The following is a 22,510-nucleotide window of genomic DNA, read 5'->3' on the forward strand; positions in this document are numbered from 1 at the left end:
GAAATGTCCTGGTATTTTCTCAGACTGTGTAGTCACCAGATCCCACTATTACAAGTCCCAGCACGAAGCAAAAGCTAAAGAGAAAGATGGAGTTAAGGTTCAGTTAATGGACACCCTGTTTGATGTAATGATGCAGGAAAAACCTGAACAGGTAGAGGGTCAAACAGAAGTGTTTAGTCCTGAAAGGCTAAGGGACTTGCAACAGATAGACAACACGGTACCAGATATGTATGTGGATGCATACTCCGCAAAAGAGACAGAGTATTTCTGAGGGTTATTATCTGAAAGATAGAATTCTAAGATGGAAATGGAGACCAGGGCAGGTTAGTGCAGAGGAGGAATGGGCAGAAGGGCACCAGATTGTGTTGCCGGTAGAATAGAGACAGGAGGTGTTACAGGTTGTGTATGAACTACCTGTAGGAGGTCACCTAGGGGTACAAAAGACTCGCCCAAGGTACAAAAACATGTTTATTGGCCTGGAATGAACGAGGATGTGGTTAACTTTTGTCATATGTGTCATACATAAACCAGCACCTTTGTTGCCAATTCCCACATTTTGAAGAACCTTTCACGTGGGTTATAAGTGATTATGTCGGTCCCCTCCCATGAACTGAAAGTGGGAACCAGTATTTGTTAACCATAATGAATGTGTTTACCAGATTTCTGGAGGTAATTCCATTACGGGTTATCAAGGCATAGAAGGTGGTAGAGGAGTTAGTAGCTCTTTTCACGCCATGTAGGCTACCCAGAGAGATTCAGTCAGACCAAGGTTCAGATTTTACTGCTAGGCTATTTAAGGGGGTTATGAATAGCGTAAGTATACAGCACTTTTAAATCCAGTGCATATCATCCTGAATCCCAGGGAGCTTAAGAAAGTTGGCATCAGACCTTGAAGACCATGTTGAGAGCATACTGTCAGGGTTACCGAATGACTGTGATGAAGTATCCCATTCGTATTGTTTGCCATGAGAGATGCCCCAGACAAATTTACTTAGTTCACTCCCTTCGAGTTAATATTCAGGCATGAAGAGAGAGGCCCTTTAATTTGAAATTAATTGAAAAGAAATTGTCAGGACCAAAGTCTGAGATCTCACACTTAGATAATGTATCGGAGGTGAGGGAGAGATAGTTCTTTTCCTCTTGACTTTTAACAGATTACAGCACATGGCAAATCTTTCCTGTGTGGCTGGTTTAAATTAGCAGAGGGGTTTACCCCATGTTCTAACAATGACCCCTAGAAATTATATTTCTAACCGAGGTGAAAGGACTCAGAGACTGTCCGTTCTATCCATGCCTTTCATAAATTTGTAAACTGCTAACAGGCAACCCCACAACCTCTGATGTTCAAGTGAAAACCAGCTGAATTTGTCCAATCTGTCCTCCTAGCTAATACCCTCCCAATCAAGCAACATCCTGGTAGTCTTTTCTGTACCCTCGCCAAGCCTCTACCTCCTCTGGTAGTGTGGCGACCAGAACTGAACAAAATATTGCAAATGTGGCCTAACTAAAGTTCTATACCACAGCAATATGACTTGTCAATTTTTATATTCTGTGCCCTGACCGATGAAGGCAAGCGTGTCATATACCTTCTTGATCATCTTATCCACTTTTGTTACTACTTTCAGGGAACTGTGGATCCGTACACCTAAATCCCGTTGTTCTTTTTAATCTTTTGTTTAAAACTTTTTTTCTGCAGCTTCCTGACTGAACAGAACGTCTGACACTCCTGATCTTTCTCTTTTGTTTTCATATTACCCTCACACTACCACCTAACTGCGGTAGTGCTTATTTTTTCCCTGCACCACCCTCTGTTCATGTCTGTGGGTTCTGCCATTTACTGTATAATCAGAGACAATTAAAGTAATTGAGATATTAAAGGTGGTGATGGCAAGTAGAACTAGTGTCATTGGCCTTAAATTGCAATGTCTGTATGTAATCTTGCCAAACAGCGTATGAATAATGAAGAGAAGACTATCATAAATGGAATTTTGTTGGAGTTTGGAAGTGATATATCAGCATTGGCATAGAAACTATAGCTATAGATGCATTTTTTATGATCAGCTAATTAATAGAGCAAAGTGAGTGAATTAGAGTTGAAAAGTGGAGTTGGAAGATTGTGAGATAATGAATAAAACCCGAGTGTATTACAAAGTCTGAAAATACTGGAGGGTGCCATTTATGTCAGCTGCCATTTGGACAAGTTGACTAGTTGGTGACTAGAAAGTTGGTAAAAATAGGTTCTGTTGCATTAGATATGGGTCTCAGTGAAAACTACCTTGGATGGAACAAAGAGAATTGAGTTTAAATTGAGCAACAGGTGACCAGTCCTCCTATAGGAATAGTGGGATAAGGGTTGGGTAAATGTTAAAGGAGAAGAAAAAGAAGCAGTTAACATAAAAAATAGTTGTTTGGTGTCTGCAGTGATTTAGTTTAAGTGTGGCCATGGTTGACAGTGGTACCAATAACATAGGTAAAAAGAGGAATAATGGTAGAGGAGGGGAAAGTGTATTGTAGTGTTATGCTAGCTAATCAATTTTATATTTAGAGGGGCGATATGGTGGCTCAGTGGTTCACACTGCTGCCTCTCAGCACCAGGGCCCCAGGTTCGATTCCAGTCTCTGGCAACTGTCTGCGTGGAGATTGCACATTCTCCCCGTGTCTGCGTGGGTTTTCTCCGGGTGCTCCGGTTTCCTCCCACAGTCCAAAGATGTGCAGGTTAGGTGAATTGGCCATGCTAAATTACCTATGGTGTTAGGTGCATTAGCCAGAGGGAAATGGGTCTGGGTGGGTTACTCTTTGGAAGGTCGGCGTGGACTTGCTGGGCCGAAGGGCCTATTTCCACACTGTAGGGAATCTAATCAAGACCCAGTAGGAAGACTTCATGAGCCAGGAAGGAGACTAGTAAACAGTTAATATCTCTACTAAGGATAGAAATAGGAGCATAAAGCAGATTACTGTATGACTGCAGATGTGCACTGTGGGTGGCACAGTGGCTCAGTGGTTAGCACTGCTACCTCATACAGCCAGGAACTCTAGTTCCATTCCAGCCTCTGGTGACTGTCTGTGTGGAGTTTGCACATTCTCATAGTGTCTGCGTGTGTTTTCTCTGGATGCTCTGATTTCCTTTCACAGTCCAAAGAAGCACAGGTTAGGTGAATTGGCCATGCTAAATTGCTCACTGTGTTCAGGAGTGTGTAGATTAGGTGCATTAGTCAGGGGTAAATATAGGGTAGGAGAAAGTGAGGACTGCAGATGCCGGAGATCAGACTCTAGAATATGGTGTTGGAAAAGCACCGCAGGTCAGGCAGCATCCAAGGAGCAGGAGAATTGACATTTGGGGCAAAAGCTCTTTCTCAGGATCAGGAAAAGATAAATGTAGAATCTTAGAGTAGGGGAATAGGTCTGAGTGGCTTACTCTTTGGAGGTTCGGTGTGGACTTGTTGGGCCAAAGGGCCTGTTTCCCCCACTGTAGGGATTCCATGAAATAGATTGTGACTAGTTAGGGAAAGGTGAAACTGCAGATTAGATGAGCTGTACTTTGGTCCTAAAGTTATTGTCCTCCTGAAACAGTTTGTACTGCAGAGTGTCTTTAACTAATTTTCTGGGAAATTGGAACAAGGATGTAGCAAAAAGAAAAATAAGGTGCATAATTGGTTGGAGAAATAAATTGCACTGTAAAAATATTAAGGTATTGCATGGGGTCAGGCCCAGAGGAAATGCAATAAAATCTAATTCAGGTTTACATGATCACCATGAATAGGCCATTTGGCTCCTTGACCCTGCTTGTATGAAAATTCATAGTATAATGAGGGTGGTTATGTTTTGATGATGACAGATGCTTAGCTGAAAGAGGAAGGACTGCATACTAATTATGCCTGGTTACTTGGTACACAGGAAGGATGGGGAAAGACAAACATGAAGTTGGTCACTGTGTTTACTTTGAAGGAAACGACTGTGTTAGAGAGAGATATCTTAAAAGAATCAAATACAGAATTTATTTAGAGATAAGAAGCAATAAAGTTGTCATTACATTCACTGTTGCATTCGAGAGGTCACTAATTAGGTGCAAAGATAGTGAAGCAAGTTTCCTGAGCTGTTAGAGGTGCAGGAATAATAGTGGTAACAGCAGTGCACTTCAGTTATCCTAATGTAAATGTTATTTATTGAATAACTCAGTCACATGAATTGACCTTTTCTACAACTGTCAGAGCTCCAAGTTGTTGGTGACAAAATTGCAAGCTTCCACTGTGACTGTGTGCATCAAGCACAATAGTTAGAGATTTGCCTCAAAGGCAGCTTTTTGGGCATTTGCACTTGTTTTCAGAGATGTCCAGCATTTACATGTTGGATTTCTGTACTCCTATGTTGGTTAAATCTATTTTTCTTCATCTAACAGTGGCATTTCTCATAAATTCAGACTAAAATGCTGTTGAAGTTGCATTAAAAACCTGTGCAGTTTCTATTACATAGTTGGTTCCCTCTTCAAAGGAAGTTAAAAACATTGTAAACATTGGTTTTACTGTGAAAATAATGGTTGTCTTACTAGACTTCTTATTTAGTCATCGAGTCAAAGATATACAGCATGGAAACAAACCCTTCAGCCCAACCTGTCTATGCCGAGCAGATATCCGTGCTAAATCGCGGCCCACTGCCAGCATTTGGCCCATATCCCTCTATAACCTTTCTATTCAAACACACGTTCAGATGCCTTTTAAGTGTAATTGTACCTCCACTTCTTCCTCTGGCAGCTCATTCCACACATGCACCACCCTCTGCGTGAAAATATTGCCTCTTAAAATTTTTCCCCTCTTACCTTAAACCTATGTCCATTAGTTTTGGGGTCCCCCACCCCAGGGAAAAGACCTTGTCTATATACCATACCCATGACCCTCATGATTTTCTAAACCTCCATAAGGTCACCCTTCAGCCTGTGACGCTCCAGGGAAAATAGCCCCAGCCTAATCAGCCTCTTCCCTAGCTTAAACCCTCCAACCCTCTGAGGAATAAAAATTATTAATGCAGTTCCCAGAATCAAACAGCTGTTTTGAAAGTAAACGATACCTTTGTTTAAATCGCTATCTGGGACTTTTTTTATTTGTTTCTAGGATTTGGACGTTCCTTATTGAACCTAAAAGGGTGATGTGCTGCTTTCTGGAACTGCTGCAAGACCACTGTGCTGTTAAGAAGAGTGTTCCAGGATTTTGACTTGTGATATTGCCATGGATTAGATTGCAGGGAACTACCCTTTTTATGTAAAAGTTTGATTGAATGAGGAAGGAAGTGTCAGATCTGCCTGCACAGGTCAGTCAGAGATCAGTAGTGGATTCCTTGCAGAGAGAGACAATACTCTGGAAGTCAACTTGCCAAACTGGGAAACTGAGAATTGTAAAAATGATTTCTTAAGAGCTGTGGCACATCTTAATTGGTTCATGAAGAACTGAGAGAACCCTCAAGATTTCTAATGTATAGAAAGCTGTTGCATCAAATTCAGAACAAATAAAAGGTCTGTTTGGACTTCTGAGCTTAAACGTTGGTGGATTTCCTGCCAATGCACCTGTACAGGAAGTTAGTGCTGTTTACGTTATCTCTGCACTAACACTGCATTGGAGCCAAAAGTAATTTGCTTGTTGTTGCTATCTTTTCATTGCTGCCCCATTTTCTGTCCATATTCCATGCTTTCACAGCTTTCCTCTTGCTGCCCCACATGGTGCTTCATTCATTTTTCTTCATTGCATTTCTCACTACCCTGCTTCTTCTTCCTCCCTGGTGATTTGTTTGCTGGCCTTATTTTATACAAAATATACACCAGTTCCTGCACTTAATCACAGTAATTCCCACACTTTAAACAATGCACCTACAATATTTTAAAAAGTTGAGAATATGGTGGGTATGGCTATCTCCGTGTTGTTAGCAGTGCAATATTTGAGAGTAATCATTTGCAAAACTTATGTTAGAAGACAGTGATATCACAGTCACTGCAACTGCATATGTGATGAGTGCATCTCCTGCAGTTGTGTTAAATAATATGGGTTTACAAAATATGCTTTTAAGTTAATGGTATATGCTTTGTTTCATTCATATCTGTATAAAGTTTCGTGTAAAATGTGGAATGATTTATTTTCATATAATTCAGAGTTTGAATTTTGTTTTAAAAGTTAATGATCACTAATATTTATAGCATTGTGCATCTTTTCTTTCAAATTCATATTATCCTTAACTTAATTAGTCACAGATGGTCCATTCTTCTTGTGTCTTTTTCAATGGAAAATGGTTTTAAGAGCTATCAAGGGTCTCCTTAAATGTCTATCACTGTGTTTTTTAATGTTCTTAAGTTATGTAGCTTAGTTTCCCAGTCCACTTTAGCTTACACTCTCTTTATACTGTTTATATTGCTTTTAAGAATCCAGTGAGGGACTCTAGTTTCCAAATTTCAAATTGAAGTTTGATTATATGTAAACATTTATAGGTAATGATCCTTCACTTATTAATCTTGTTTAATTTTTAATCTGGTGTTTGCAATTTTTGAGAAGATTTTTAGCTCAGGTTGAGGTTCAAATTGTGAGTTTGCTTGCTGAGCTGGCAGGTTTATTTTCAGAAGTTTTGTCACCATGCTAGGTAACATCATCAGTGAGCCTCCAGTGAAGCGTTGGTGTTCTGTCCTGCTTTCTATTTATGGGGCTTGGTCTGTTAAGGTGGGTGATATCATTTTCGGTTCTTTTTCTCAGCAATTGGTAAATGGGGTCCAAATTGATGGACTCCACCAAGAAACACATCGATTTGGACCCCATTTACCAACCTCTGAGGAAAAAGAACTGGAAATGATATCACCCACCACAACAGACCAAGACACCAATAGCAAGCGGGATAGAATACCAGCACTTCATTGGAGACTCACTGATGATGAAATGTCTGAAAACAAACCTGCCTGTTCAGCAAGCAAACATACAACCTTTAAATCTGATAATTAACAGTGGCTTGTTCCCTGGCTGGTTTCAGAATCTCCAGTTTTAAGAAACTGGCCCACGTACCTTCTGTGAACTCAATTTGTTAGGCTATCTTTGTCCTTGATTCATTCACTTTATTGGAAGAGTAAAATTTCCCACAATTTTATTGCTGTCCCTTTCTTACAAGAACTGATTATTTTTATTATTTATACCCTGTCTTATAATGTAGCTGAACATCAATTGTCATCAGTAGCTTCTCTCTTTGTTTTTGTTATTTCGTATTACCACCCAACCTCATTATTCATTTTGATTTCTCATTTCTCACTGATGTACTCATATCGACCTTAGATTATAAGGTTAGATAAAGTAGCAGATTTAAGCCATTCAGTCCAAAAAGTGTGCACCATTCTCCTGCCTTCTCCCCGTCACCTGTGATCCCTTTACTATTCAAGAACATATCTTTCTCTGACTTAGGTGCACTCAATGACGTGGTCTTCGCAGCCTTCTGCAGCAACGACTTCCATACATTCACCACTTTCTGGCTGAAGAAATTCTTTCTCATCTCAGTTCTAAAGAGTCGTCACTTCCCTCTGAAGCTTATGCACTCTAGTCTGAATCTCTTCTACTCGATTTCTCCATGTCCATTCTGTAAGTTTCAATGAGATCTCCCTCATCCTTCTCAACTCCATCCAGTACAGACAGAGCCCTCAACCGCTCCTCATATAACAAACCCTTCGTCCCCAGGGCCATTCTTGTAAACCTTCTCTGGACCCTCTCCAAGGCCAGCTCATCTTTCCATAGATATGGAGCCAAAACTGCTCACAGTAGCCAAAATGTAGTCTGACCAGAGCCTAAGACAGCCTCAGCAGTACATCCCTACCCTTGTATTCTACCTCTTTTGAAACGAATGCTAACTTCCTAATTGTCACTTCAGCCTGCACGTTAAGAGAATTTGGTTTCCCAAATCCTTTTTTATGCTTCAGATTTCTGAAGCCTTTTCCTCATTTAGAAAATAGTCTGCACCTCTATTCTTCCTACCAAAGTACGTAACCTCTCACTTTCCCACATTACGTTCCATCTGCCGCTTCTTTGCCCACTCTCCTATCCTGTCCAAATTCTTCAACCTTCCTGCTCCTGCCTGTCCCTCCACCTATCTTCGTCCTCTGAAAACTTAGCAATAATGCCCTCTGTTTCTTCATCTTTATCTTTTAATGTAGGAGAAAGATGCTGGAGATCAGAGTCAAAAAGTGTAGTGTTGGAAAAGCACAGCTGGTCAGGCAGCATCTGAGGAGCAGGAGAGTCGACATTTTGAGCACATGAAAACAGCTTATGCTCAAAACGTTGACTCTCCTCCTCGGATGCTGCCTGACTGGCTGTGCTTTTCCAGTACCACATTTTTTGACTCCATATCTTAAATATAGAAGGTGACTGGCTGTGGTCCCAACACAGACTCCTGTGGAACTCCACTAGTCTCCAGATGCCATCCTGAAAAAGACCATTTTATCCCCACTCTCTGCCTTCTGCAAGTCAACCAATCCTCTTAATCACGTCAGTACCTTGTCTCTAACACCATGGACACTCTCTTATTTAGCAGCCTGCTGAGTGGCACCTTGTCAAAGGCCTTCTGCAAATCCAAATAGATCATGTCCATTGGTTCTTCTCTTGTCTAACTTGCTCATTGCCTCAATGAATTCTTACAGATTTCTCTGGCATGACCTCCCCTTGATGAAACCGCGATGACTCAACCTATTTTACCATGAACTTCCAAGTACTCTGCAATCTCATCCTTAATAATAGATTCTAAAGTCTTGTCAGCATCTGAGGTTAGACTAATAAGCCTATAATTTCCCATCTTCTGTCTCCTTCCACCTTTAAACCCTTTAAAATTAGCCATTTTCCAGATTCTTCTTGACTCCAGTAATTCCTGAAAGATCACCACCAATGTGTCACCGTCTGTTTCCTTCAGAACCCTGGGGTATAGTCCATCATCCATGCATTCCAGGTGATTGACCCTTGATTAACAGAGCCACCCATCCTCTTGATTTTCCTGTCTTCCTTTTTAATATTCAGGTGTCCAGCTGTCGCCATGTTGCAGTATTTCTCCAGAGAGGCTGTCATAGCATTTTAGTTATTTCCATTTGACTCATCCATTGTATGGCTCTGTATATTCAAATCGAAAGCTCTTATTTCTGTCTTTTTATGGCTCTGACTTTATATGTTGGTGCATTTGTATGCTTCTTTGTCACTTCCTGTCACAGTACAAAAGTAAAATATTGTGAATACTGTAAGTCTGAAAGAAAAATAATGATACTGAAAAGCTCAGGAGGGTGAGACATCATTTGTGGAGGGAGGCAAGGTTGACCTTTTGGGCTGATAATGTTTCATCTGACCTGCTGAATTTTTTTTTGTTTTTATCTCTTTCAATCACACAGGTTATCACTACCTTGCACCACTCCTTGTACTTTCTCTTGAGCAAAATCTTCCAAATGAACATGGGTAACATGGAAGGCAAACTTGTCGAATATATTCTGTGATGTGTTCTGTAGTAAGATGCAGAAGCATCCCCTAGAATAGGCTATTTTAGACCTGGTTATATATAATGACGTAGGATTTAAGAAGAGATCTCCTGTTTAAGGATATCAATCACAACTTGGTCAAACTTCAAAATCTTTTTTCTTGAAGAACAGCTCTGGTTCAAACCAATAGACTCAAGCAGTTAGAGAAGTATGAAGAAGGAGGTACAGATTGGGAAAATAGTCTGAAGGGCAAGTCAGTGGATGAGTCATTGTAAAGACTTAATCAGATGTTTCTTAACACTCAGCAAATGTTTATTTCTGTCAGTAAGGGTGAACTACCCATAGTTAACATAGCAGATTTTAAAAAAGTATTCAATCAAAAAACAAAGGCATACAAAGTGACACAAACTAGTGGTAGGCCAAACAATTGGATTTTTTTGGGGGGAGCCAGCAACAGATGACTAAAAAGCGAATAAAAAGAGAAAATTGGATGTAAAAGAAAATTGGCAAGAAGTGTGAAAACAGATGGCAAGAACTCCTGAGCATATAAAAAGAGAGTAGCTGAAGCAAGTATAGGCACCTTGGAGAATTCAATGGGGGCATTAATAATAGAGAATGGGGAAATGACAACTAATTGAAGCCAGCATTTTGCATTGTTGTTCATGGTGGAATATGCAATAAACTTCCCAATGCCTCACAATGCCAGGGACCCGGGTTTGATTCTAGCCTCTGGTAACTCTCCGCGTGGAGTTTGCACATTCTCCCCGTGTCTGCATGGGTTTCCTCTGGATGCTCTGGTTTCCTTGCTCAATCCAAAGATGTGAAGGATAGGTGAATTGGCCATGCTAAATTGTCCATTGTGTTCAGGGATGTGTAGGTTCGGTGCATTAGTCAGGAGTAAATGGAGATTAGTTGGGTACTCATCAGTGGGTCGGTGTAGACATGGACCTAACGGCCTGTTTCCACACTGTTGGGGATTCTATGATAACAGTTCAATAAGATGCTAATGGGGGGAATTTATATTCTAACAGTCTCTAACATGAGGAAAGAAGTATTTGATAAAATAATGAATCTCAAGACAGAACAGTCTACAGGGCCTGAAAGCTTGGGTGGAGAAGGCCATCCAAGGGTTTTAGTGGGGGTGGCAACAGAGATCGTGGAGACAATCTTCAAAATATTCCAAAACTTGATGGATCCTTGGGGCATTCCAGCAGATTGGAAAATTGCTAATGTGACTCCCCTAATCAGGAACAGAGACATAAATTAGGAAAATTATAGACCAGTTAGCCAAATGTTTGGGAAGGCTTGAGTCCATTATTAAGGAATAAAATAGAAATAGAAAAATATTTACAAAAGCACAACACAATGAAGCAGAGTCAGCATGGTTTTTTGAAGGGGAAATCATGTTGGAAAAATTTACTAGAATTATTTTGAGGATATAACAAACATTTGGTAAACGTGAACTGATGATGCAGTGTATTTATGATGGCACTACATAAAATGCCACATAAGATTACTACCCAAGTTGGAGCTGATAGTATTGGTTAGCATGCAGAAGACAGAGTCAGGATTAATGGTTCTTTTTCAGATTGGAAAGATGTAGTTAGTAGGATGCCACACGGATCAGATCTCTGGCTTCAGCTATTTATTATCTATATTAATGACTTGGAGGAGGGCAGAGTGTAATATATCCTCATTTTCTGATTATACAAATATAAGTGGGAAGGTATGTCATGATGAGAACATAAGGGGATATGGGTATGGGTGAGTGCATGTATTTTAATGCAGGAAAATGTGAGGTCATGCACTCTGATAGAAAAATCAAAATTTAAATGGAGAGAGACTTGGAAAAAAGTGCAGTGCAGACAGATCTGGGTGGTAGTGTGCATAAATCACAACAAGGTAGCATGCAGGTACTGTAAGTAATTAAGGGCAGCAAGTGAAATGTTGTCCTTTATTGCTTGGGGTTTGGAGTTTTAAAAACGGCGAAGTCTTATTACAACTGTGCAGGCTGTTGGTGAGGCTGCACCTAAAGTACTGTGTACAGTTTTGGTCCCCTTATCTTTAAAAACAAGCAGTGACACTGGAGGCTATTCAAAAGAGATTCACTCGGTTGATTCCTGGGGTGAATGAGTTGACTTATCAAGAATGACTAAACAGGTTAGGCATTTAATAATTAAAGTTTAGAATATCAGAGTTAGGGGATGATCTTATTGAAACATTCAAGATCCTGAGAGGGTTTGACAGGGTAAATATTGAAACATTTGTTTCTGCATGTGGATAGTCTCAAGTTAGGAGACATTATTACAGAATGAGGGGGCACTCATTTAAAACTGAGATGCAAAAGAATGATTTCTCCTAGAGGGTAGAGGTGTCTGAAATTCTGTCCCAGAGAGTTGCAGATGTTAGATCACTGAAAGTATTTAAAGAGGAGATGGGTAGATTTTTGAAATATCAAAGAGTTCAGGGATATAAGGAGCTTGTATGAAAGAGGAGTTGAGATTTGGAGCAAGCATGAGAGCCTACAAATTGGCCTATTCCTTCTATTTCATGTATAAACCACCCTTCTGAAAAAACATGCTGTCCCTCCAATTTTTCTTCCTGCTGTGCGAGCCTCTGCGGTCCATGCATGGAACCGCATAGTGGCTACGCACATGCAACAGCGCAATTTAGACTGGCCTTTGCCCTCTTCACCCACCTCACTATTTAGTATAAGTTAATGTAAAACACTCCCTAGAGGTCATGTTATGTGTTTTGCTAGTCACTGGTTCCTGCACAGTTCAAGGTGAAGGCAATCCCAGTGGCACAGCATCTTCTTTCCTCCGTATTGGTGCCATTGTCCCACGAATCAAACCCATTTGCCCATGCTGATCTTTCATGAACATTCTCTCTGAAATGAGATCTGATAGTTTGTTGCTCCTAACGAAAATCTGATCACTGTCCATGTGCACTTGCATGTGTCTTGTCAAGCCAGCACATAACAACCAATCATAGTCTGAGTTACAAATTTGTCCATCAGTTTATCTGAACTGAGATTTTATAAGCTTACATTATTCGAAAGCAAAAGCTTCTGAGGCACATTTTTGGTTTTCTGGACCTGTAAAAATTCAAAAAAGTATGAACTGAAGGGATCTATTCTCCCTTACGGAAGGCAGAGAAGAAAAAGCTAAAATCTCACATCATGTATATCTTTGAGATGTAAAAGGGAAAAAAAAATGTTGTTTCTCAATTCTTACAGCAGGTCCCTGATTTCAACAAAAGCTGATTAATTGTTAGACAACTTGCCAGCGCAATGCTCCACCTCGCTATGGTGTTGCCCATAAATGCAGCCATCTTATTTGTATTGTACTAATTTGTTCCTGGCTTGCCATAGTATTTCAAACATTAGTTCCTAGCTACTCCTCCTCCCTTGGCAGAACTTTCTTTTTTTTTAGTTCTGCCTATGTCTTCTTCCACTTTTTATTTTCCCCAGTCCTAAGGAGCTGCCCTTAAAGCTAGAACTGGGGAAGCATTTCAACCTTCAGACCTTTTACTCCCACTGATTACTAGCCCCTCAAATTTGCACACTAATTCACTTTTAATTCAAGCCTGAATTAATATTTCCATTAGTTCCCTCATTCCATTAGGTTTCAGACATTCCTTCAAACTAATTTAGATCAAAACTCTCCAAGGCTGGTAGAAATTGAACTTGGATCTTCTGGCTTAGAGTTACAGGCGCTATGCCATGAGACCCCATAGAAGAAGGTACATATGCATGAACCATTGAAGATGGAATGGCAGATTGAAGAGTTGCTTAAAAAGGCATAAGGGATCCAGGGCATTATATACAGAGGCATACAGGACAAAACAATTCAAAGATGTTAGAACCATAGAAAAGTTACAGCACCCTGTTTAACTTCCATAATATTTTGACCACCTCACTTAATTCACCTCTTAATCTCTTCTGTTCTAAGGTAAATGACCCTAGCGTATTCATCTTTTGTCATGGCTATAATTTTTAAGCCCTGACAACATTCCTGTAATGAAACTCTTGAAACATTGGCTTGACCTCAACTAAAGTGTCCAATCCAGAGCACCACTCTTCAGGCAGAATGCGAATGCTTTCAAGAAAATACTGGAAAGGTTGCAAAAATGGTTAAAGGGATAAGAACTTCCCATAACAAGATACACTGGAAAGGAAAAAGTTTGAGAGGAGTTTTGAGAGAGGATTTCAATTTTAAATGAACTTTATAGTCTTCCCAATATTTAGAAAATTTATTTTTCGCTCCATCACCTATTTATGTTGCTGGCTTCCCCTCTCCATAAAATGCCTGAACCAGATTCTTCTTAACTTTGGCCTCCTATCTGCTCTTGAGCATCCCACTTTGATACCCCTAAGGTCTTTATTCTATTCTTAGTTTCTTGGTGTCCATGGCACCTGTTCTGATGATCCTAACTTTCACACTAGTACTTCCTATATGTCTTTCTGTGGATACTCCTCCATTGCTCCTCAATCTTGCATACCTTATTTCCCAGATTTCTAATCTCACTACTTCACCTCCCACTTAAAACAACAATCAAGCTAAGGATATGGGGAATCCTATTAGCCTTCCCTCTTGAATATTTATCCTTATTATTTCTGCCACTTTAAGCCACAATGCCATAACCAAGCATACAATCCCTTCCTTTTGAGCATTCTGAAGACTTGTTTGCTGCATGATACAACACCAACCCTTTTTAATTCCTTTCTTTTTCACAACTGAGAGTCTCTGTCCAAGTGAAAGAGCCATTTATTTGTACATTAAATTTAATATAATGCATTCACAGCTTGCAGTGCTGTTTCTACAGCCCTGACCAAACGCAAACTGGGCGATCATTCTACCTTTTAATTGGTGAGCATGCTCCTGAGCCTCCAGTTACTTGGTAATTTAATTCTCTGCTCCACTCTCACTGAGATGCCTGCTCTGTCCCTTTTATATATTGTTTTCATGAAAATGTAAGTGTATTTGTTTAATTACTAAATATTGCTAATGATATTCTCCCAATCTCTTAAAATTAAAAAAAAGATTTTTTTGGTTAAGCTTTAAGAACTTGTGTTTCAAAAATAATGATTAGATTACTGACAGTGTGGAAACAGGCCTTTCGGCCCAACAAGTCCACACTGACCCGCCAAAGCACAACCTACCCAACTGACCCGCCAAAGCACAACCTACCCAGACCAATTCCCCTACATTTACCCTTTCACCTAACACTACGGGCAATTTAGCATGGCCAATTCACCTAACTTGCACATTTTTGGATTGTGGGAGGAAACCGGAGCACCCAGAGGAAACCCACACAGACACAGGGAGAATGTGCAAACTCCATGCAGTCAGTTGCCTGAGGTGGGAATTGAACCCGGGTCTCTGGCACTGTGAGGCAACTGTGCTAACCACTGTGCCACCGTGCTGCCCATGACTTTCAGCAATAACTTTTTGAGACACAAGTAGATTGTCCCTCAGTGCTAATTTCTTGGTGTACATAACATGCTGAATCAAACACAGAGGATGATAGAAGAATAATATAAAAGGTTTGCTAATGAGAAAAGTAAAGAAACAGAAGATGGATCCAGTGGAGATGACTGAGATGGTGATCTGTTGGTAATGCCACTGGGCTAATGATCCTGAGGTCCTGGCTATTTGCAAAAGCAATGTGGTTTTAAATCTCATAATGACAACTGTTGGAATTTAAATTCAGTTGTTAAAAATTTCAATAAAAGCAGGAATTCAGTTAATCTTCGTAATAAGCAATCATGAAACCATTGTCTTTTGTTGTAGAAACTCCCCTGGTTCACTCGTCCTTTTGGGGAAGGAAGTCATCCCATTCATATCTGATATTGTCTACATGTGACTCCAGAGCTACAGAAATGGAGTTGACTCTTGACTGCCTTCTGAAATGGCCAAACAAGTCACTCAGTTCAAAGGCAATTCGCGATGGACAACAAATGTTGACCTTGCCCATGAAAGAATTTTTTAAAAACTGCTGGACTTGGCAATAACAGAATCATTCGTGGCAATTGCATTTCATTCTCCAAAATTGCAGAACAGTGCAGAAAGGATAAAATGATATCCCTTGACTAAGATCTCTATTCTTTGCAATAATCATTTGGTACACTTCTTATATGCTATTAATTTGTAGGTTTACCCAGCTAACAGAAAGCATCCAATTTCATCTTGGCAATAGCGAATATTTTCCAAATTTCTGCACATTAATTGCCTTGCATGTATGCACATACATAAACCTCCAGTTGTTGAAGAATTACTATAACCTCTCACTATCCTCTTCCCATTCAGTATATCTGATTCAGTTAATGATCATTAAGTATGTTTCATTCTCACAGGATTAGTGTGGAGTTCATCAAAATTTTAAGAAGAATTTTGGCAATGAATTTGCTTTTTGCCAGATGTGCACACTTATACTACTCTGAAAGTTCCATGCCTGAAAGATCAATTTGTCTGTTCTCTTCGCAAATATTGTTCCCAGACTTCCTGCAACTGCAGCTTTTAATGAATTACTGTTTCTTCAGTAATTGCTCATATTTGATAGCACCTTATTTTTCCTAAGCTTGTAGTTGAATAAAATGGCCATCTTCATTATAACCTGCTGTTATGTCTTATATGGATGCATTGATGGAACTGATAGTGAATGATTTACAACTACTGAGCACCTTTTGTGTATTATTTTCAAGCATAATCTACACTTTGCAAGAGGTAATTCAGTTGGCTTAAATAAAGCAAAGATTGCAGATGCTGAAGATCTAAAATAAAAACAAATTGCTGGAGAAATGCAGCAGCGCTGGCAAAACCTGTGTAAAGAACAATCATGGACTCAATGTTAATTCTGCTTTCTCTTCTTAGATGCTGCCAGACCTGCTGAGTTTCTCCAGCAACGTCTGCTTTTGTTTCACATTTTAATTGACATTGCACATGCTCAAAATACATATAAAAGCCATTTTTGAAAACTTAACTTAGTTGCAAGCTTTTGAACTTGTTTTTTTTTCAGTTTTAAGCCAAAGCACAAAGTGAGTCACATTTTATTTATTGGAAAAGATAGAATGATGACTTATTCCCAAGCCTTAACTTTGCTGATCTTAAACCTTGAGTGAACTTTGTTCAAAACGTATTGTCTTTTGTACTTGTATAATTCTCTGTTAATACTTACGTTGACAATATGAAATGGGGTTTAGCTTTCTTTTGGACTTCACTTGGTTTGGTTTATTCCCTAGATACCTGGACCAAAATCAGGTTATCTCATGTGAGAGAAATTTAGCACACTAATGCAGAAGCTTTTGGATGGCTTGTCAAAATATTATGCCACGTCTTAGTTTTAAATTGTGATTTTTCACAATTTTGTTTACACTGAGTTTCTGCTAATTTCCTGTACCATATGATGCATGACTTTCTTAAATATTAAAGGCTATATGAATTTTCCCTTTTAATCACAGGAGAAGACTGACGTCGAAGGGACCTTATTTGTTTATGCAAGGTATGAACAATTAGGAAATAATTCTATTTACCTGTGATGGTTCATTTTGTTAAATGCACTAAATAACTAAATTACTTGACCTTGAATGTCCTCTGTGTTTGTGACAAGAAACTTGTGTAATCTGGTCGCGCACCAGTTGCTTTAAGATTACAAAATTTTGTGTGCAAGTACACTATCCCCAAATTTCTTGATGTGTTTCAGCCATCTATTTGATTATATTTCCCCTGACTGAAAGTTGCAACTCTACCTTGGTAATAAATTTGCGAGACTTACATTTCTGTACTGCTTTGAATGATCTCATTGTCCTAAACTTTTTAGATTCAATGAAGTATAGTGAATTGTGGCCACTGCTTTACTATAGGAAACATGCTGAGTACTTTTCATACTCTAAGGCCCTTATATGCGACAATGGCAAGAATGTTGTTTTAACTAATATTGTTTGAGGGATAAATGTTAGTTAAGTCACTAGACATCATTCCTCTGCTCTTTACTAATGTTTCCAAGAACCTTTTGATGTCCACTTGAGAGTGCAGATGGAACCTTGGTTTAGCATTTTTGTCAGCAGTGGTTATCTCTGACTGTGGTGTAGTGTACAATGAATATTGCACTTAATTGTCGACCTAAATTTGTCATCCAGATGATATGACAAAGAGATGGTCGAAACCAATTGTTTGCAGTTATTGTCTCCATTGAATATTTAGTTTTATACTTAACAGATTAGCAATAAATTTGAGCTCTGTGTGGCACCCAGAATGGTTACATTTACATACTTCTGGCTGTGCTCACGAAGGAAATTTCATGGCTAGACTACATATAAAACAAGGTTGTATAAAAGTAGAAAATAAGGAGATCTTGAGTTATACACTTACCATGTAATGTGCTAAACTGTGGCACAATTTTTCTTTACACCTTTTAATTCTATGAAGCAACAAACTTTTCTAGTCATCACTGACTATCTAATTGCATTTCATTAGTTTATTTCCAGCGACCAAAATGCTAAGATCCTAAGGACTTCTGAGTATATTGTGAGATATTATTGAGAGCTTTATTTCATTGCATAATCCATTTAAGCTATGACCTCTGTTTGATGTCTGTCATGGCAGCTATTAATAGATAACTCTATTTACAGTTGTAGCACCTTTTTTTTCTCTGGTATATGTTCTCTTTCTGACAGTATTATCTGGACAGAATATCAATACTTGCACTGTGCTTTCTTATGAACCCACTCTGCTAGTCCATGGGCCTCATTTTTAGGTCATCATTATGAACCAATACTTCAACTTGCCAGTCGCTATTCATGCATATTCTACAAAGGTTGCAATTCTCTGTTTACCAGATGTCCCTGGAATATATGTTACCTAGGTATCCACTTTAGAGAATTGGTCTTTCGATGTCATACACATATACAAAATAGGACAAGAAGTGGACTATTCAACCCCTCAAGCCTGCTCTACTATCCAATGTAATCATCAATCTATTCCCAATAATCTTTGATTTTTTTTTCCCTGCCTATCCACCTTGTCTTAAAAAACATTCAATGACCTACCTCTGAGGCAGCATCTACCACACTTTGCTGTTATCTTTACTTTTGTGTTCAATTTCTCTTGCAATAAGGATAGCATCCCATTTGTCATCTTGATTATAAACTGTACCTGCTTATTAATGTTTGGTGGCCCATGCACCAGAAGACACAAATCTCTCTCTGAACCTTGGAATTCTGCAGTCATTTTCCATGAAAGAATACTCTGCTTTTTTATTCTTCTAGCCAAAGTGAACAACTTTAAGTTTTCCCCACATTATATTTGTCTGCCAGGTTTTCTTCTACTCATTCAACCTCTCTTTATCTATCTCTAACTTCTTTGTCGTCTTCACAACATACTTTCCAACTATCTTAGTATCATCTGTGAATTTGGTACCATGCCTTTGTCATTGATGTAAATTGTAAAAGGAAAATTGCGGTACCAGTATAGATCCCTGCAGGATTCCACTCAGCGTATCATGTCAATCTGACAAAAGTTCCATTTATGCATATTTCTCATTTCTGTCACACAGCAATGCTGTGTTAATGCTAATATATTATCATCTACATTGTGAACTTTTGTTTTTCTTAGTAATTTTTCTTGTGGCATCTCACCGATTTTTTTTTTTGTCTTTCAGACATTTAAATAGACTCCCTTTATTAACAGTTCCTTTAAATAAATCAAATAAGATTTTCCTTGGTAAATTCCTTGCTGACTCTTCTTGATAACCTTGAACCTTTCCAGGTGTGCAGCTACAATTTTTTTTTAATGACTTATTTCAATACTTTCTCCACAACAGATGTCAAGCTAACTGGCCTACGGTTCCCTGTTTTCTACAAATCCCTCTCTTGAATAGAGGGGCTACATTTGCTACTGCTTGAACCAATGCAATCTTTCTTGAATCTGGAGAACTTTGGAAAATTAATACCTAAAGCTGCTGCAACCTGAGCCAATTCTTTTAAGACCTTTAGAATAAAGTTCATTAGGACCCAGACACTGGTCAACCTGCAACTCTTTTTCAATTTGTTTTGTATTACTTCCCTCTTAATCTTAATTTTACTAAGTTTCTCTCTCAATTGGCTGGCCAGGGAGGTCAGGGATAGCATAAAAAGCAAAAGAGAAAGCATATAATGTGGTGAAGGGCAGTGAGAAGTTTACAAAGATCAATAGAGGGCAACAGAAAAAGAAATAAGGAGGGATAAGGTTAAATATGAGGGTAAGCTAGCCAGTAATATAAAGAAAGACTGAGGGTTTCTTTAGATATAAAGGGCAAAAAAAAGGCAAAAATGGACAATGGGCCATTGGAAAATGGTGCTGGAGAGATAGGAGTAGGGAACAAGTAAATGCCTGAGGAACTGAATAACTACTCATGTCTTCCACTGTGAAGACTGGCATAATTTCCTAAAAATTAGAGAGAGAGAGAGAGAGAGAGCGAGAGTGTGCAGAGCTGAGTATGGTGGCTATCACAAAGGAGAAGGTGCTAGAAAAACTGAATAGCCTAAAGGTGGATAAATTGCCTTGACTAGGTGGACTACACTCCAGCTGATGATATAGTGGAGGCATGAGTGGTGATCTTTCAAGAATCACTAGAATCAAGGATGTTCCCAGAGGACTGGAAAATCGCTAACATGACACCTCCCTTTAAAAAGGGAGTAAGGCAAAAGATTGAAAATTATAGACGAGCTAGCCTAACTTGATTGTGGGTAAGATCCTGAAATCCTTTGTGAAAGATGAGATTTCTGAATACTTGAAGTATATGGTAAAATAGGGCAAAATCAGAATGGTTTCATTGAGGAGAGGTCACGCCTGACAAATCTGCTAGAATTCCTTTGAGGAAGTAATGAGCAGATTAGACCAACGATAGCCAATGAATGTTAGCTATCTGGACTTGGACTTTGACAAGGTGCCACACAGGATGCTTCTGAGTAAGATAAAGGCTGATGGTGTCAGAGGCAAGGGATTAGCATGGAAAGAAGCTTGGCTGTCTGGCAGAAAGCAGGCAGTGGGGATAAAAGGGTCCTCCTCAGGATGGCAGCCACTGAAAAGTGGTGTTCTGCAAAACTCAGTATTGGGACCATAACTTTTCACTTTGTACATTAACAATCTAAAATGAAGGAACTGATGGCACGCTGGCTAAGTTTGCAGATGATGCAGGTAGATTTGATTAGATTCCCTACACTCTAGAAACAGGCCCTTTGGCTCAACAGGTCCACACTGACTCTCTGAAGAGTAACCCACCCAGACCCATTTCCCCCTGAATAATGCACCTAATGCTATTGGAAATTTAGCATGGCCAATTCACCTGGCCTGCACATCTTTGGACTGTGGGAGGAAATCTGAGCACCCGGAGGAAACCCACGCAGACTCAGAGAATGTGCAAACTCCACACAGACAGACGCCAGCGTTGGGAATTGAACCTGGGTCCCTGGTGCTGTGAGGCAACAGACCTAACCACTGAGCCACCATGCCACCCAAGGTAGAGGGACAGGTAGCATTGAGAAGACTGCAGAAGATTTTGGACAGGCTAGGAGAGTGGGCAAAGAAGTGGCAGATGGAGTACAATGTGAGAAAGTGTGAGGTCATGCAGTTTGGTAGGAAGAATAGAGACATGGACTATTTTCTAAATGGGGAGAAAATTCCGAATTCTGAAGTGCAAAGAGACTTGGCACTTCTAATCCAGGATTCTCTCAAGGTAAATTCATAGGTTGAGTCAATATTTAGGAAGGCAAATGCAATGATAGCGTTTATTGAGAGGACTTTAATGTAAAAGCAGGGATGTTCTTCTGAGGCTCAATAAGGCTCTGGTCAGGCCACATTTGGAGTATTGTATGCAGTTTTGGGCCCCATATATCAGGAAGGATGACATTCCCTTAACAGAATCCCCACATCAACATCTTTGATGTTGCCATTGGCCAGAACTATCCATATAAATACTGTGACAATTAAAGCAGGTCAAAGGCTAGGAATTCCGCAGTGAGTAACTTATAACCTGACTTCTCAATGCCTGTCCACCATCTACAAAGCATAAGTTAAGAATGTGATGTAATATTGTTTGAATGAGTGTGATTCCAACAACACTTTGAAGTTTGACACCATCCAGACAAAACAGCCCACTTGATTGGTGCTGCATCCACAAACATCCACTCTTTTCCCCCAATGATGCTCAGTAGCAACCGTGTACTATCTACAAGATGCACTTGAGAATTCACCAAAGGCTGTTAGATAGCATTTTTCAAATCCATGATAGCTTCAGTCTAGAAGGCCGCAGATATATGGAAGCACCAATAATTGCAAGTTCCCCTCCAAACCACTCATCATCTTGACTTGGAAATACATTGCTGTTTATTCACTGTAACTGGGTCAAAATTCTAGAATTTCCTCCCTCTCAGCATTGTCGGTTTACACACTGCACACAAACTGCAGTGGTTCAAGATCATATCTCACCATCACTTTCTCAAGGGCTACTAGGGATTGGCATCATCAATTAAACCTCTTCTGGAGCAACATGTGACCACTCTTAATAAAGATGTTTTGAACACTCTCTGTACATCTGAGATGATACAGTTTTAATTTTCTTATCAGTTTTTCATGTACATAAAAGCTTGCTAAGTCATTGTAACAATGGTGGAAAATACTGTTTGCATCTCAGTATGCTGAACAAGATGCTCCTATTTAAATACCAAACACTACAGAGCATTATCTTTTTAATTCAGCAAGACTCATTTATAAAGATGGCTGAAAAATTATATAGAACAACATAATGAGCAACATGTCCTGAAATCTGATTGCCTAATGGGAGTTTGAGAGCTTTAGAGAAGACTATAGTTTACATAGTCTTGGTTTATTATGTATATTGTATAATGGATAAGAAGCTGAAATACTAAGGTTTAGACATGTTCAAATTCATGGGATAGCAAGATTAAGTGAAATAATTTTGCTTATGTTAGGAGTACCAAATATGATCCTAAAAAGACAAATAAAAATGTTGGTCCGGCCACATTTGGAGTATTGTATGCTGTTTTGGGCC

The 22,510-nt window shown here is 39.4% G+C and overlaps 1 protein-coding gene across 11 annotated transcripts in view; it reads left to right on the plus strand.

Annotated features, from left to right (window-relative positions):
• The window catches only part of dcp1b (decapping mRNA 1B), a 90,432-nt gene that overhangs the window by 8,019 nt on the left and 59,903 nt on the right, over nucleotides 1-22,510 (plus strand). For 3 of the 11 annotated variants that reach the window (XM_072552249.1, XM_072552245.1, XM_072552246.1), the window contains exon 2: nucleotides 16,923-16,963. The exons of 3 other annotated variants lie outside the window; for them this stretch is intronic. In XM_072552249.1, coding sequence (XP_072408350.1) covers nucleotides 16,923-16,963 — 41 coding nt within the window. Of the gene's footprint in view, nucleotides 1-5,105; nucleotides 5,566-16,922; nucleotides 16,964-22,510 lie in introns of all 11 variants that reach the window. 5 more of the 11 variants (XM_072552248.1, XM_072552247.1, XM_072552253.1 and 2 more) reach the window with 4 other exon arrangements.

The sequence above is a fragment of the Chiloscyllium punctatum genome, chromosome 32, assembly GCF_047496795.1.
Source record: "Chiloscyllium punctatum isolate Juve2018m chromosome 32, sChiPun1.3, whole genome shotgun sequence".
NCBI lineage: Eukaryota > Metazoa > Chordata > Chondrichthyes > Orectolobiformes > Hemiscylliidae > Chiloscyllium > Chiloscyllium punctatum.